Genomic DNA, 15,355 nt, shown 5'->3' on the forward strand with positions numbered 1-15,355 from the left:
CGGTGGCAAAAAAAACAAAACCACCTCTCCTCCCACACTATCGCCCCACAAATTCGAGACATGCCTATTAGTTTTGGAGAAGCGGGTCGGGCTAAGAAAGGTCTCGTTTTTCTTTTCTTATCGAAATGACAACAACACCCTGTGCGGAGGGGGCCCGTAGCCAGAACGCGTTGACGCCGAGACCGACGTTTCTATCTCTGGGTTCTTTTTCTGTTTCCAGGTGCAGGGACAAGGGGGTATATATCCTGCCCCGCAGGCTAACATCGAATACACCCTATAATTCTGGGTGTCCCCCTCTTCTCTACCCCCGGGTGCCCGCGGCGAGCCGGGATTTTTGGAGTGGGGTACAAAAAAATGTGGTCGATAGGTTTTAGAGTTGGCACACACTCTGTCTTGGGGCAGCCAACGGCTGCCTTCCGCCCCCCTCCCCCCGCCTCCCGATTTTCCCGAGTCCGACCCTCGCCTCTAACCCGTTTCCTGCTTCTGCCGACCACATTGTTTTCCTGGATGTGTCCCTGTGTCCCTTGCCGAGCAGGCTTTTTCCTGCAGATCCCCCCCCCCCCCCCCAACCTTTTGCTGCCAAGGGAAGCTAGTAACCAAAAACAAAACAACCGGGAGGAGGGGCGGCAGGGGAAGAAAAGTTGTGCCCGGGTGGCTTGTCCCTTCCCCGCTTTGATCCCCTTTGATGTCCAGGGAGTTGCCCCGCTGGGGGTCAGGGGCCGCGTCGGAGGCTGGGCAGGGAGGGCTCCCTCCGGCTGGCTGCTGCCCAGCGCTGCTGGGGCTCGGGAGGCCGCCGAGGTGCCGCAGTCCCCGCCCGGAGCCCCGCGTTCCCGCCGCAGTCCCCACCCGGAGCCTGCGCAGGCGGCTGCTCCAAAGTGTTCTCTTGCAGCCTTAAAACAAAATCCGGAGGGAGCTTCCTTCCTCCCCACGTCGCCTGGCCGCCGAGCTCTCCTGGCCGGGCGGCGTTGGTCGGAGATGAATGGGCCTGGGCCGGGCTGGGAGTGTCGCCCTCTACCCCACCCCCGCAGCGATTAGAATCTGCTCTGGAGCTGATCACCCCCTCCCCTGATCCCTGCATTTACAGGCAAGTGAACCGGAGCAAACGACTTCCGATCCAGTCCGTGGTGCTGCGGCTCCCGTTTGGGATTTGATTTGCAGCATCTTCGAGCCTGTGCAACAAAAAACCGCGAAGCACGCCCAGTCCTCCAACCGGCACCCCGATACGCACCCACTCCCCTTCCTGGGGACTCTGCTGGGCGCGTCCACACCCCCGCACCCCCCACACCATGTTGTGCGGATGGACTTGCACTCCCTGCCTGTGTCGTTGATGTCAGACCCCAGGCCAACCTCCGGGCGCTGCAGTTCTCCTGGCTAATGCTGAGCCTGCGGCTCGGGCTCTAGCACAGGAACCAGCCGCTGCCGCGCCCGGCCCCAGAGCCCACCGTCTGCATGTGCCCGCCGTAGCCGCCTGCCTAGCCCGCAGCCCGCGCTCCCCGGAGCGCTGGAGACCACCGCGGTGGGCCCCTTCTGCCTTCAGGAGACGCGGTCTTGGAGGTATTGATTTAGGTGGTTGGATTTTTCCCGTGGATCTATCAATTCACAATTCGAATTTGGAAGAAAGAAGGAAAACATGACGTCTCCGGCCAAATTCAAAAAGGATAAGGAGATCATAGCAGAGTACGATACTCAGGTCAAAGGTAAGGGCTTGGAAAAATAGCGTAATGCATATGCTGGGTGGGCCATTGAGGCATGGATTTCCACCCTGATTTGCAGGAGGTTCGTTTCTTTGGGTGGAGCAGGTGGGGGCAGGCTGACCCCAGAGGTGGTTTCATAGGTGGATCTGAGCCTCTGAGAGATGGGCAGTGCCAGGGGCTACAGGCTCAGGAAAGGGATTTTCAGGGTGGGCTTTAGGGTTTGTTCTTGTAGAGCTGGCCCTTTTTTTGTCAGCCCTTTCTCCCAAGCTGGAAAGGGTGGGGGGAGGGGCGGGAGGTTCTTGGAGAGAGAAAGGCGGCAATTTGCCTCTGGTTGTCTGGGTCAGGTTTCTTGAAATCTGACAGGTGTTAGGGAATTTATTCCCGAGGTTGGAGTTGAGGCCAGGCAGAGAAAGGCAACCTTGAGAATGTGTACCCGAGGTTGGAGTTGAGGCCAGGCAGAGAAAGGCAACCTTGAGAATGTGTACCTTTTGGAGAGCCCTGAGAGAGGTGGGTTTTTTTTCCTGATGTACTCTATCCAAACGTGACATTTGCTATGGCATCAGACACACAAAGTCGGTAGCCACTTTGGATGCACCTTGTGCCTGCCTGGTCTGTGGTTGCCCTGCATTCAGCCAAAGATCAGAGAACAGAAAGAATAAGGTCACTCACATTCCGTCTCCGCCCTCGCCTAAACCTGAATGGAGTTGGGGTGTTAGGCTTGCTGGGTGGTGCTGATTCTGGAGGATGGGAAGACATAATTGTTTAATTTTCTGCATGGTCACCCTCTGCTCTGAAAATACATGCTTTTAATGACCCACTTATCTGCAAAAATGTGAAGGGTAAAGCGAAATGTGGATCTGAAGAAACCAAAGGACCTGTCTTCACATCTAGTGGACTTGGATTGGGAGAGGTGTGGTTGTGAATCAAAGCCCCTTTTCTTTTTGAAACCAGCAATTCCTGTAGGAGGGGGTTCCCCCTGATTAGGAGCCCCAGCATGTGTTTGTGCAAGGCCCTGTCCCTTCCTGGCCGGTGACTGGGAAGAGCCATGTGGCTCTAGCCCATTGAGACCTCCTCCGCTGGGGAATGGGAGAGGTGGGTGGCCTTGAATGTTACACCACATGGTTGGAGCTCTGGGTTTTCCTTTGTTTCAGAGTACAGAGGGAGGGTCCCCGCCTTTCCCTGCACCAATTCAAGGAGACCTTTTCCTATCATAGAAGACATGGAAAGGGCCATGTCTCCCCTCCAATGATTGCCGGGGGTGGGGTAGAGCTAAGAGTTTGAAATGGGCAGCTGTCTAATACCTTAGAAGGTTGGAGGTAGTTTGAAGGCCCCATTGTGCCTGTAGGATCTTCTTCATGTCATCAGCTTGGTCAGTGCTGGAGGTACCCTGAGAGACCTTCTCTCCACTTGGCTACAAATATTGGTGGGTTTATGACAGAAGATGGGGGAGTTGACTGATGGATAGCTTCAGTTGAATTGAGATTGGGAGAGGTGTGGTTGTGAATGATAATTGAGGTCTTGGCCTCTTGTCCCTGTTCATAACCCAAGCCTGTTTTTGTAAACAATAGGCCACTACCTCCATGTCCTGTCCAGATGCACTGCATTCTGCTTCTGGAATTCCCTCCCACCCCCCACCCTTCGCCCCTGCAGTTTTAACCAGATATGTCATTCTTTTTTTTTTTTCTTTTCTTTTTTTTACACATCCTATTCTTAACTGTTGCCATAGGGAGCGTGAATAACTTTGACTTTCCCAGGTTTCTCTCCAGAAGCATGCCATTTGACTAAGGTGCAAAATGATTTTACATGTTTATTTTTTGGAAGGTTCAGGGTTGATAGGTGTTAATAGAACTGTATCTGCTGATTCCTTAATGGTGAAGGATTTCTCACAAATGTCTCAAAATTAAACACTTGGTGTATATACAAACATTGCTCCTTGAGATGATGTAATGAAGTTGGCTATTTGGGATTTCTCCTTCACCTTGCCACAAGCAGGGGACTGCTTTGCTCTGCTCTGATATTTTCTCATCGACGCTATTCATAGATTTTATAGGTGGCTGAGCATGATGTCTCATTCAGAGAAGGTGCCCAATAAATGCTTATGAAACTGATTTGAATGTTTGAGTCCCTCATTTTATAGCTGAGACGAGGAGAGAAAAATTAAGAGGCTTGTCCAAGGTCATGCAGCTAGGCAGTGGCAGATTTGAAACTAGAAGCAGGTTACCAACTCCTACTTCTTTATTTTATTATATTCATATTTACTATGAAACATTATCTGACCACAGTAGGGGGGGTGTGTGAAATCTTAGGAAGTCAAAATTTGTCAGTGAATAATAGTAGTAATATGATGATAATAGATTACATTTTGGGTGCTCAGTATGTTCCAGCCTGTCACAAGTGCTTTATAAGAATTGTCTCATTTAATTCTCGTATCAACTCTGGAGGTGGATATTCTTTCATTCTCTGTTTGTTGCACGAAGAAACAGGTTTAGCGAGGATAACAAGCTCCCCCACTCCCAAGGTCACCCAGCAGATTGACTCCATTCCTTTATTCATCACCTATTTATTGAGTGCCTTCCATGTGTTCTGGGAGTGGCCATGTAGCAGTCAACAAGCCAAAATCTCCTCCCATTTGGAGCTTACATTCTAGAGCCCTTGTTCTCCATGGAAGAGCATCGATCTTGGAGACAAAGGACGTGGGTTCTGGGTTAGCTCCTCTCCCCCCATTAGCTAGAAGCCCTTATCAGAGTATGACTTTCCTGGGACTCATAGCACTGCCGGTCTTACTTCTCTTAGAGATGCCGACATAATAAAGAAAATTGCTATTTTGGTGTGGTGGTGAAGATCACAAGTTTTTGAGTCTAAGGGATCCAGGTTAAATCTCAGTTCTGCCACTCGCTCGCCTTGCACCTTGGGCCAGTTGCATGACTTGCCTGAGCCTCAGTTTCCTAATTTGGAAAATAATGTGTATTTGCGCCCTATCTGGTTTGGCTCAGTGGATAGAGCGTCGGCCTGCGGACTGAAAGGTCCCAGGTTCGATTCTGGTCAAGGGCATGTACCTGGGTTGCCGGCACATCCCCAGTAGGGGGCGTGCAAGAGGCAGCTGATCGATGTTTCTCTCTATCCCTCTTACTCTCCCTTCCTCTCTGTAAAAAAAAAAATCAATAAAATATAAAAAAAAATGTGTATTTGCTAAGGTAGTTATTAGGATTCTATGAGATAGTACATAAAACTCATTTAGCACAGTATCTGGCACTTGTAAGTAAGTGCTTAGTAATAGCACAGTCTGCTTTCTGTTAGCTAACCTTTCCTCTTGTTGACCTGTTTGCCTATGCATTCCCAAAGGGCCTGCTGTTAAATGATAGGAATGAAACTTGAGTTCTCGTTAATTTCTCCCATAATAGCCAAATGTATCTTGGGCCAGTTACTTAAACCCTCTAGGCCAGCCATTTTCAACCTTTTTCATCTCATGGCACACATAACTAATTACTAAAATTCTGTGGCACACCAAAAATATATTCTTTTGCCAATCTGACAAAACAAAAAAAGTATAATTTGCATTCATGCACACCGGATGGCTATTATTCTGTTGGCTGTTGTTATTTCTTAATTTGACAATCTAAGGGAAAAGAAGTCAGTGCCCCTGACTAAATGGTTAGGTATTGCTTGCTTTAAAAATTCTTGTGGCACACCAGTGTGCTGCGGCACACCGGTTGAAAAATCGCTGTTCTAGACCTACAAAACAAAGAGGTACACTGTCTAGTTGCTGGCCGCTGTTGGCCTCTGTATTTGACCACAGTCCTGGGTCCTGCTTTTCAATCAGAATGGTTTGAATCAAGTGAACTCTAAATGGACTTTTGAGACCCAGTCTATCTCACGATTTTTGCCTCCCTTTAAACCACTTGCTTGCATGTCCCCTAAAGGACTTCTGAGGCTGCAGGCCTATCCCTGTCCCATCTGCTTTTATGAGGGGCTTGCCTTCTCAGTCAGTCTGCCTTGTAGCCGCCTTCTTAAAAACCATCATTGTTTCTGGTTTGTGGGTGTTCGGATTCCTTTGAAAGTTCATGCCTCTCAATGTCTGACTTGAGAGCAATAATATTCTTGGTGCTTTTACGTGATTCTTTCCAGTTTACAAAGCTCTTTCACATACGTTAATCTCTGCAAATTCTTGACAGCCCTGGTCAGATTCATGGTCATAACCCGAAGCCTTTTGGCCTCTAGCCTATTAGCCTCTTTGGGGATTGGAGCAGTGGAAGGGGGTAAGGTGCATGGTTCCAGAGGCAATAATCTGGGTGGTATTTGGGTGGGTTCATATCACTGCATACAGTCCCAGCCATTGTCTTGTCTTTATTCAAGACCCTCATTCCTTTACCCCCTCCATACCTTGAGTTTTTACAGTCCCCGGAAAGGCTTGAGATTGACAGTTCATGCAAATATTCCAGGAGAAATAATCTGAAACGGAGTGGCACTGTGCTGAGCAGTCAAATTCTCTCTCTGCAGAACATTAGGGGTCTTGTCTTTTTTTTTTTTTTTAATGTCTTAGAAGAACAGTGGGTGCGCACCGCACCATGGAGCTGAGAAGTGAAATTTTGTAATTTCCATCTGGAGCATTTTGATAGAAAAGCCTCAGGCCTTTGCCTGGAACAATTTAACTCTTTCAGGACCCTTTCGGAGCAGGGGATGAAATTTAAAACTAGACATATTGTGTGTGCACATGCATTTGGGAATGCGGATTGCTGGTATTTAAACAACTTGCTCCCTTGGGAGATCTGAGCGGTTCTTCACTCATGTCAGTGAAGGTCTTCTCCGAAGCTTCTTTCCTCCCAGCCCCCACTCCCCAAGGGAGCTTTAAATATAATCAGTTTGTGAAAAGCTACAGTAAAATATCTCATTGGAGTCCCCAAGCAGATGCTGTCATCTTCCTGTGAGCTGATTGAAGGCTCCTCTCCCCTTGCTCAGGGAAAATAGGAGTCTGCAGTCAGGTGAATTCCTGGAAGAGAATGAAGCTCTTGGAAAAATTCAAGTATTCTCTGTCTCAGCGTTGAAGGACCCTGGAGGAAGGTGGTGGGCAAGGAGCTGGAGATGCTGTATGCTGTACGAAGTAGCAATGTTTAGAAACAATGTTTTGAGGAGTGCTCAGCTTTTCTAATATCAGGCATTCTCTTGGGAAATGAGGACTGGAATTTCTTCTGGAGAAGCCCATCAGGTGGTTAGTTAGGCCACATTGACACACGCCACACAGGTGGAAAGCCTGGACAAGCCCTGATTGTTTCTCTGCTATGAAGTTTGCAGAGTCTGATCTGGCCCTGATAGGTACCGTCCACACCCTTTCAAAATCAGTAGGTGCCCAGCCCCTGACTCATAAACTTCCACAGTTTGCTCCAGATACACGTGGGCTGTCAGTGGCACCTGTAGGTTCTCTTTACAGAGACAGGTTTTCTTCATGGGAAAATGCTTCCTAAGGGCTTCATTAGGAAAATATTAGGTCACGTCGCAGGGAAAAAGTCAATATGTAGATTTCTACTCCTAATGAAATGCAAGTGAAAGTTTTAACCTGGTGTCAGCTATTGAATTGGCCTTTTGGGGAATCTGGGAAACTTACCTCAGAAATTGTTTGTTTTAAATATAAATAATGAGAACACTTAAAAAGATTTTTTTAAATGACAAAAATAACACTTTACTGATTTTTACAATAATGTGTAGGAACTCTCATCTCTTTAATTGTAAAATACACAGCACATAAAATTTACCATCTTAACTATGCTTAAGTGTATAGTTCAGTGGCATGTAGTACATTCATGTGTGCAGCCATCATTCCATCTACCCAGAGAACTCTTTTCATCTTGCAAAGTTGAAACTCTGTACCCATTAAACAATATCTCTTCCCCAGCCCTCCCATCTCATGACTCAGTCTCTATTTGACTACTTTAGGTACATCCTATAAGTGGAAGGATATAGTATTTGTCCTTTTGTGATTGGCTAATTTCACTTACTATAATGTCTTCAAGGTTTATCCATGTAGCATTTGTCAGAACTACATTTTGTGTATTCATTCATCAGGAGACACTTGGGTTGCTTCCACCTTTTGGCAATTGCAAATAATACTGCTGTGAATGTGGGTATATCCCTATTTTTTAAAAATGTCCTTCACATCAAAGTTTTACCAGCTTTCATATACATTTTTATTTAATCACCTGTCATAAATTTTTTAGAGCTAAGATTTAATATATGCATTCATATTTTTATTAATATGTATTTATGTTCCTAATATGAGAATTATATATTAATAACAATTTTATATTGTTAACAATTACATGAATTACTAAACTTTTATTGTAATTTTAAAAGCCTTATTGAGGTTTAACTGACATAATAAACAGCAAAACAGCACTTTTTTTTTTTTGGTTGTTAATCCTCACCAGAGGATATTTTTTCCATTGTTTTATTTTTAGAGAGAGTGGGAGGGAGGAAGGGGTGAGGGAGGGAGAGAGAGAGAGAAACGACGATGTGAGAGAGACACATCGATTGGTTGCCTCCCCTCCATCCCCCCCAGGATTGGGATAGAGCCTGCAACCCTGTACATGTCCTTGACCCTTGACTGGGAATTGAACTCATGACCCTTCTGTGTATAGGCTGCTACTTTAACCACTGACCAACACTGGCCAGGAAACAGCACATGTTTAAGAAATATATTTGATAAATTTTGACATGTTATATACACTCATGCAACCATTATAATCAAGATAAGTGAACCATATTGCCTGCTAAATAGAGACCAACTTTCCAGGTGAATATTAACTAGGTTCTCAATCTTGGCCTCAATTTTATCATTTTTACCATATTTCTCATTTTAAGAGGATTGGAGGCCTATCTGAACTATTTGCCATTCATTCAATGCATGTACATTTTGCTGTTTGTTTGTGGTTTACTATGTACTAGGCATTATACTAAATACTCTACATAGATTATTTCCTAATCCTTATACCAACTCCAGGAGGAATTATTGCTATTACCCCATTTTGCTGATGAAGAAAGTGAGGTGTAGGAGATTTCAGTGACTTGCCCTAGGGCTGCAGTTGGTGAATGATAGAACCAGACAGAATTAGAACATCCTGTACCAGAGTTCTAAACGCTGTTTGTGGACTACCTCTATCTCCCTGCCCAGCCCCACATCTCCACCGACTGCAATCTCACCCTTCCAGGAAACCCAGCTTTTCTTGGATGTCTTTCTTGGTCACTCTGACCAGAATGACCCTTCTTCTCAGGTTCACTCACACAGCACTATGACATTGATCTTGTATTGCCTTCTATTTTAAATGTCTTTCAGTCTTCTCTTTTCTACTGCACTTCTGGGTAGGAATGTTTTGAGGTTGTGTAATGCCATGCAAAGAACATAGGCTTTGGAACCAGCCCTCAGTTGAGTCTTGTCAACATCACCTTCTTTCTCTATGGCCTGGCTCAAGTCACTTAAATTTTCTTCCAGGCTTCCTCTTCTGTGACATAAACAAGACCTACTTTGCTGGTTTCTTGCAAACATATGTAAAATGCTAGCTCATTTTAAATGGCAAATATTAAATGGCAAATATTTAAGTGGCAAATATTAAATGGTAAGTAAGTAGTTCTTATTATGGGAGGTTCTTCAGATAGGAAACATGTCTATAACGGTATTGTAGCCTAAATGGTGGCTCTTCGTAAATATATAGTGTGTCCCAAGAAAATGTATACACACTTTGAATGATTATAAAGCCAGTGTTTATTAACATCCAGTTCATTTTCTTTCTTTTTTTGTGTGTTAATCCTCACCCAAGGATATTTTTCCATTGATCTTTTAGAGATAGTGGAAGAGAGAGGGAAAGACAGAGAGAAACATTAATGTGGGAGAAACACATGGATTGGTTGCCTCCTGCATGCACCCCGACCAGCCCGGGCTGGGGAGGCGCCTGCAACCAAGGTACATGCCCTTAACCGAATTGAATCTTGGACCCTTCGGTCCACAGGCCTTCGCTCTATCCACTGAGCCAAACCGGGTAGGGCAACATTCAGTTCATTTTCAAAATTTAAAAGAATCTACAGAAATGAATACTTTTTTGTTAACACCTGTTTTCAAACTGATGGCTGTTCTGGTCCAGGAACTGCTGATAACTCGAGGCAATGGAATTGCAAACATCAAGAATCATTTCATTTGGTATTTGTGTGCCCCTGTCAATTGTTGCCGGTTTTGTATTGTAAACTTTATCTTTTATGTATCCCCATAAAAAAGCCTAGTGGATAAATTTTCTTTGTTCAAAGCTTAGTCTGGCTTCCCCTGTTATTTCAAATCAGTTAAACCTGAAAAGGAGTGTAAAGTAACTGAGTTATCAGCTATTAAAGTATGTATACATTTTTGGGGGACACAGGGTGTATATATACTTTGAATAATTATAAAGGCAGTGTTTCTACTTCAATTGCATTTTCAAACTTGCATTAGCATTTCAGGATGAATTTCCTTTGGTCCAAGCTTAGTCTGGCTGAAAAGAAAGAAATATTAATTGAGTTATCAGCTGTAAAGTGTGTATACATGTTTGGGACACCCTGTATATTGGCTCTAATGATGTATGTATAAATGAATGACCTACACTACTACAAATAATATTTTTAGAAATAGTTTCTTAATTTGATCTTAACATGTTTTATATAAAAGCATAAAAGTGATTTTTTAAAAAAAACAAACTTACTATTCTGTTAAGATCATAGCATAAAAGACTGTTTACACCAGTGGTCGGCAAACTCATTAGTCAACAGAGCCAAATATCAACAGTACAACGATTGAAATTTCTTTTGGGAGCCAAATTTTTTAAACTTAGACTATATAGGTAGGTACATTGTTATTAACTTAATTAGGGTACTCCTAAGTTGGTCTTTGCTAAAAACGTCCTCAATTTGATTGAGGTACATTCGCTGAGGTCGACCCCTTCCAACTCTCCCATCCACAGTCGTCTTGTATACTTGTTTCGTCTGTCTCCTTTCCAAAAACCGACTTCTGCCCATGGGCCACGAAGTTTCAATCACACTGTACGTGCGCACTCGCACGTGGTATTTTGTGAAAGAGCCACATTCAAGGGGCCAAAGAGCCGCATGTGGCTCGCGAGCCGCGGTTTGCCGACCACTGGTTTACACTCATCACTTCCTACTTACTTTGCTCACATTTTATAATACCTAGTTTCCTTACCACATTATGTTGTTTCATACTTCCTTCTTTTTCATGCTGTGACCTTTCTTGGAATGGGTCCTTTTCCTTGAACCTGGAAAACACTTATTCATCCTTTAAAATCCAGCTTAGATGCTATCACCCACCTCCATAAAGTCTTCCCTGCTTACCCCTGCTCTCCACACAGTGACCCTGTGCAGGGTTCCAAGCAGGATTTCTCAGCATCTCCCCCTTGCTTTCTGCACATGGTTAATCCACATACCCTCAGCAACTCAGCAGTGTCCTTATGCTTGTTTATATTATTGTACTCACCCTGTTATTTCAAGTCAGGTAAACCTGAAAAGGAGTGAAAATTAAGTGAGTTATCAGCTATTAAAGTGAATGGAACCATGACCTCCTGGTTCATAGGTCGATGCTCAACCATTGAGCCACGCAGGTCGAGCTGTAAATGTTTTTTGAGTTGAGGTTGAATGTGACAGTGCCATAATGCCATGCTTCTGCATTTCTCCCCCTACTTGAGTGAAAGGCCTTCTCCTTATGTTAATATTTGAAATTCAAAGCAGGTCAAACATTGTGAATATTGTCACTACACAAGGACAGGTACAGCTCTAGCTGGTTTGGCTCAGTGGATAGAGTGTCTGCCTGCAGACTGAAGGGTCCCAGATTCAATTCCAGTCAAGGGCACATGCCTGGGTTGCGGGCTTGATCCCCAGTAGGGGTCGTGCAGGAGGCAACTGATCAGTGATTCTTTCTCATCATTGATGTTTCTATCTCTCTCTTCCTTTCTGAAATCAAGAAAAAATATATATTAAAAAAAAAGGACAGGTACAAACTATATAGCATGGACGCTCCCCAGTGGGGGATGTTTTTCTTTATTTACTACCCCACAGCCCTTTTTAGAATCCTTACCTTAAAATTATAATGGAGTTGATCAAATTTCTTCAGTCGTGCCTCTCCTTGGAAACCAAGAAAAATATTAACTCGGACATTCCGAAGAGTTGAAAACAAAAGGTTTCCTGTAATTGAAAAACACATTCTACACGTGTCCAGGATTTATGTATCATTTTAAACAGATATTCAAAGTCTAAAAGTTGAGAGAGTTTAGGTCTGTTTTGCCCAGGAGTTAAAACAGAGTTGACCTGGCAAAGGACCTGCAGTGACACTCGGAGCTATTGCCTAGTTAGAAGCAGCTGCGTGCTCCGTGGTAAATGGGAGGAAAGGTCCAAAGCGACAAACAGGAAAAGTCTTCCTCCTGGTTTTTCAAGTCATGTCATATGAAGTAGCCTTGACTTTATTTAAGATTGTGAATGAAATGTGTTTGTGAGGAAGGAAAAATAGCTGGGACGTGCACCCCTGTCAGTATTTTAGGATGCCACCTGTTAGGGAGAAGGGAGAGTCTTTTTTTTTTTTTTAACTGTTTCTTTTACACATGCATTAATCTGTGGGCAGGGGACCTGAGTGGCATTGTGAAAAGTTGGGTTCCTTGTCTTTGCTGTCTGAACTCAGGTTCTGCATTTTGAATCACACACAGCATGGTGGGCAGGGTCTGAGTGCTTCTCCCTGGAGAAGGTGGCCTTGCCAGCTGTGGTGGCTGGGTGGCCAGGGCTCCACAGGAAGACAAAGCACAGAAAACAAAGGGACCCAAGAGCATGAGCTGGCCAAGACACCACATGCCAGGAGCTTTAAGAAATACATCCTGTTTCTGAATAGTTGCCAACAATTTCTTCAAATATTTAAACCCCTTGAGATCTGTTCCCTTTTCCCACTCGTCTTTTTCTTGTGTGTGTGTGTATGTATATACATATGTATGTATTTATTATTGTTGGGGTATTGGGCCAGATCTTGTGAGATGAGGAAGCTGCTTATTAGGGAGGGTTCTTGACTGAGGTACCTATTTTGGAGCAATATTACTTTGGGTCATGGAAAACTGAACTACAGGGTTCTACATAGACAGAACGGTTCCACGGGAGAGAATGTGGATTTGGAGGCAGAAAGCTTGGGTTCTAGCGTGGCTTTGCCATTTACAACTGTGAATTGGGAGGTGATTCAGCTCATCTGTAAAATGGGGACAACAATTCTTAGTCCTGGCTAATAAGGATGATGATGATGGCTAGTATTTATGTCTAAGCTCTGCTTTAAGGATGACATATATTAACTCATGAATCTCCCAACAGCCCTATTAAATTGCTACTATTATTACCCTCATTTTACAAGTGAGGCACAGGAAGATTAAATAACTTACTCCGAAACACACAGCTCATGATGAAGGCAGGGTATGAACCCAGGCTGACTTAACACTGCTGTGAAAGAATTAATTTAAAAGGCCTTTGAAACTATAAAATACTCTACACATTTAACTGATTGTTTCATTTCCTATTATCTTGATGCATAAAGTAGTGAATGCAGTATTCTAAATGTCTTCCCGGTACACACCTACCTGGCCTGTCTATGGCTTGGTTTTTCTCATCTAGGAAGTTAGGAGTTAATCAGAACATTTCCAAGTGGGTTGTGATTCTTGCTTATTGCAGATATGGAAGATGACAGTTCCACCCCTATTGATGACAGTTTTTCCCTTATTGAGCAGGCACACTTGTAAGTACAAAACCTGTTATATTCCCAAAAGACACCCTCCTCATCTCAGGGCTTGCCATGTCTGTGTGGCTGCTGCACGCTTCCGGAGGGTAACCCCAGGTGATGGCAGATTGGCAGCTGGCCTGGAGAGCAGTTGAAGTGATATTTGGTTAGGTGTTACTATGTCATAGGAAGAGGTGTCTAACAGAAAATTCAAGGGGAGAAAAAGAAAATTCAAGGAGAGGAATAGTTACTTGATGGGCCTAGAGGTAGATTTGTGACTCCATTACTAGGTACAATCGTTGCTTTAAAACTTTGGACTTCCAGTAAGCCTAGAGACCTACAGACTGAGAAAATTCCCTGCTGTTACTGGTGTGAGATGAAGCTTGTGGTAATTCTTGGTGTTATAGACATTTATGTTGTTGTGTGCTGTACTTGAATTCAAAAGAAAAAGGAAGTTGGGTGATTGTCTTTAATTAAGATGAAAGAAATAGGAAGTGAGAGGCTTTTAATCTCTGACATCTGGGCTGGGACAAACTGGGGCGGGGGGAGGTGGCATGGATGTGGAACCCGAGTAGTGTTCATCCAGACATCTGTGCTGTGGGGGAAATAACTTCAGGCTGTCCTAGGATGCACAATGGCCTCTTGCCTCTTCTACTCCTCTTCATGTGAGTCCCTTTGTCAACTCAGGGGTTTCTTTGTGGATTGTGATGCCGTGTGCTGTAATCCAGAGTTGAAATGTTTTCACGTTTATGTTTGTTGTTGTTTTTTCACCTAATAAATAGTCTAAGTAACTGTCTATTGATTTATAATGAGTACTGTTAATAATAGTGACAGCTTATATTTTTGTCATTACAACATTTAAAAAATAGTCATAGGGAAGGAGGGCTGTAGGGTAATGGAAGACTAGCTATGTAATATTGGACAATTTTATTGATTTCAGAGAGGAAGAGTGAGGGAGAGATAGAAACACCCTATATAATAAAAGGCTAATATGCAAATCGACTGAATGGCGGAACGACCAGTTGCTATGACGCGCACTGACCACCAGGGGGCAGAGGCTCAACGCAGGAGCTGCCCCCTGGTGGTCAGTGTGCTCCCACAGGGGGAGCGCTGCTCAGCCAGAAGCCAGGCTCATGGCTGGAGCGTGCAGTGGCGGTGGCTGGAGTCTCTCCCGCCTCCGCAGCAGCGCTAAGGATGTTCGACTGCCCCCAAGGGCTCCCGGACTGCGAGAGGGTGCAGGTTGGACTGAGGACCCCCCCCCCTTGCACCCCCCAGTGCATGAATTTCGTGCACTGGGACTCTAGTCAATGATAAGAGAGAAGCATTAATTGGCTGTCCCCTACACCCCCCGCCCCCCCCCCCCACTGGGGATGGAGCCTCGCAACCCTGGCATGTACCCCTGACCGTGATCTCCTGGTTCATAGGTAAATACTCAACCATTGACCCACTCCAGCCTGGCTCTTTCCATCTTTTTACATGTGGATTATTGTTCTGAGGGAAGGATAGAAGTTAGAGAAGAGATATAGAAGGTTCTTCCTGCTCATCTTTCCTACTCTTGGTTTATGGTTTCATCTTTAAATGACATTCGTAGGCTTTGTGTGTTAGACTTCCTTGGAGTCAATTGTGCTTTATCTCTTGATCTCTCTTATTTATTCAGTGATTTGTGGTGATGTAAGTTATCTCAACTCTTTGCTGTCAGCAACTTGAAACGAAACATCGAAACATTTTGGGTAGATGGTATCTGTTGCTTTGATTAGTGAGGTTCTTGATCTAGAGATTTTTAAGGTCAGTTAACAACACATTTTTAAAACACCTAGTACTCCTTAAAACGAAGGTAGTGTTCCCACTGCAAAAGCTTGAAAACTGATTTGTGCCAGTTTTCCTTCTACGCGTCAATGTGTGT

General features: G+C 44.4%; 2 protein-coding genes across 15 annotated transcripts in view; one reads left to right on the forward strand and one right to left on the reverse strand.

Annotated features, from left to right (window-relative positions):
- The window catches only part of FAM72A (family with sequence similarity 72 member A), a 14,197-nt gene extending 13,705 nt beyond the window's left edge, over nucleotides 1-492 (reverse strand). Inside the window, exon 1 of the mRNA XM_023758986.1 lies at nucleotides 471-492. The gene's annotated coding sequence lies outside the window, so the exon portion shown is untranslated. The remainder of the gene's footprint in view (nucleotides 1-470) is intronic.
- SRGAP2 (SLIT-ROBO Rho GTPase activating protein 2) overlaps nucleotides 1-15,355 on the forward strand; it is a 239,460-nt gene that overhangs the window by 994 nt on the left and 223,111 nt on the right. For all 14 annotated transcript variants that reach the window (XM_023758976.1, XM_023758978.1, XM_023758979.1 and 11 more), the window contains exon 2: nucleotides 1,085-1,697. In XM_023758976.1, coding sequence (XP_023614744.1) covers nucleotides 1,631-1,697 — 67 coding nt within the window. In that variant the 5' untranslated portion in view covers nucleotides 1,085-1,630. The remainder of the gene's footprint in view (nucleotides 1-1,084; nucleotides 1,698-15,355) is intronic.

This window comes from Myotis lucifugus, unplaced genomic scaffold, assembly GCF_000147115.1.
Source record: "Myotis lucifugus unplaced genomic scaffold, Myoluc2.0 scaffold_145, whole genome shotgun sequence".
NCBI lineage: Eukaryota > Metazoa > Chordata > Mammalia > Chiroptera > Vespertilionidae > Myotis > Myotis lucifugus.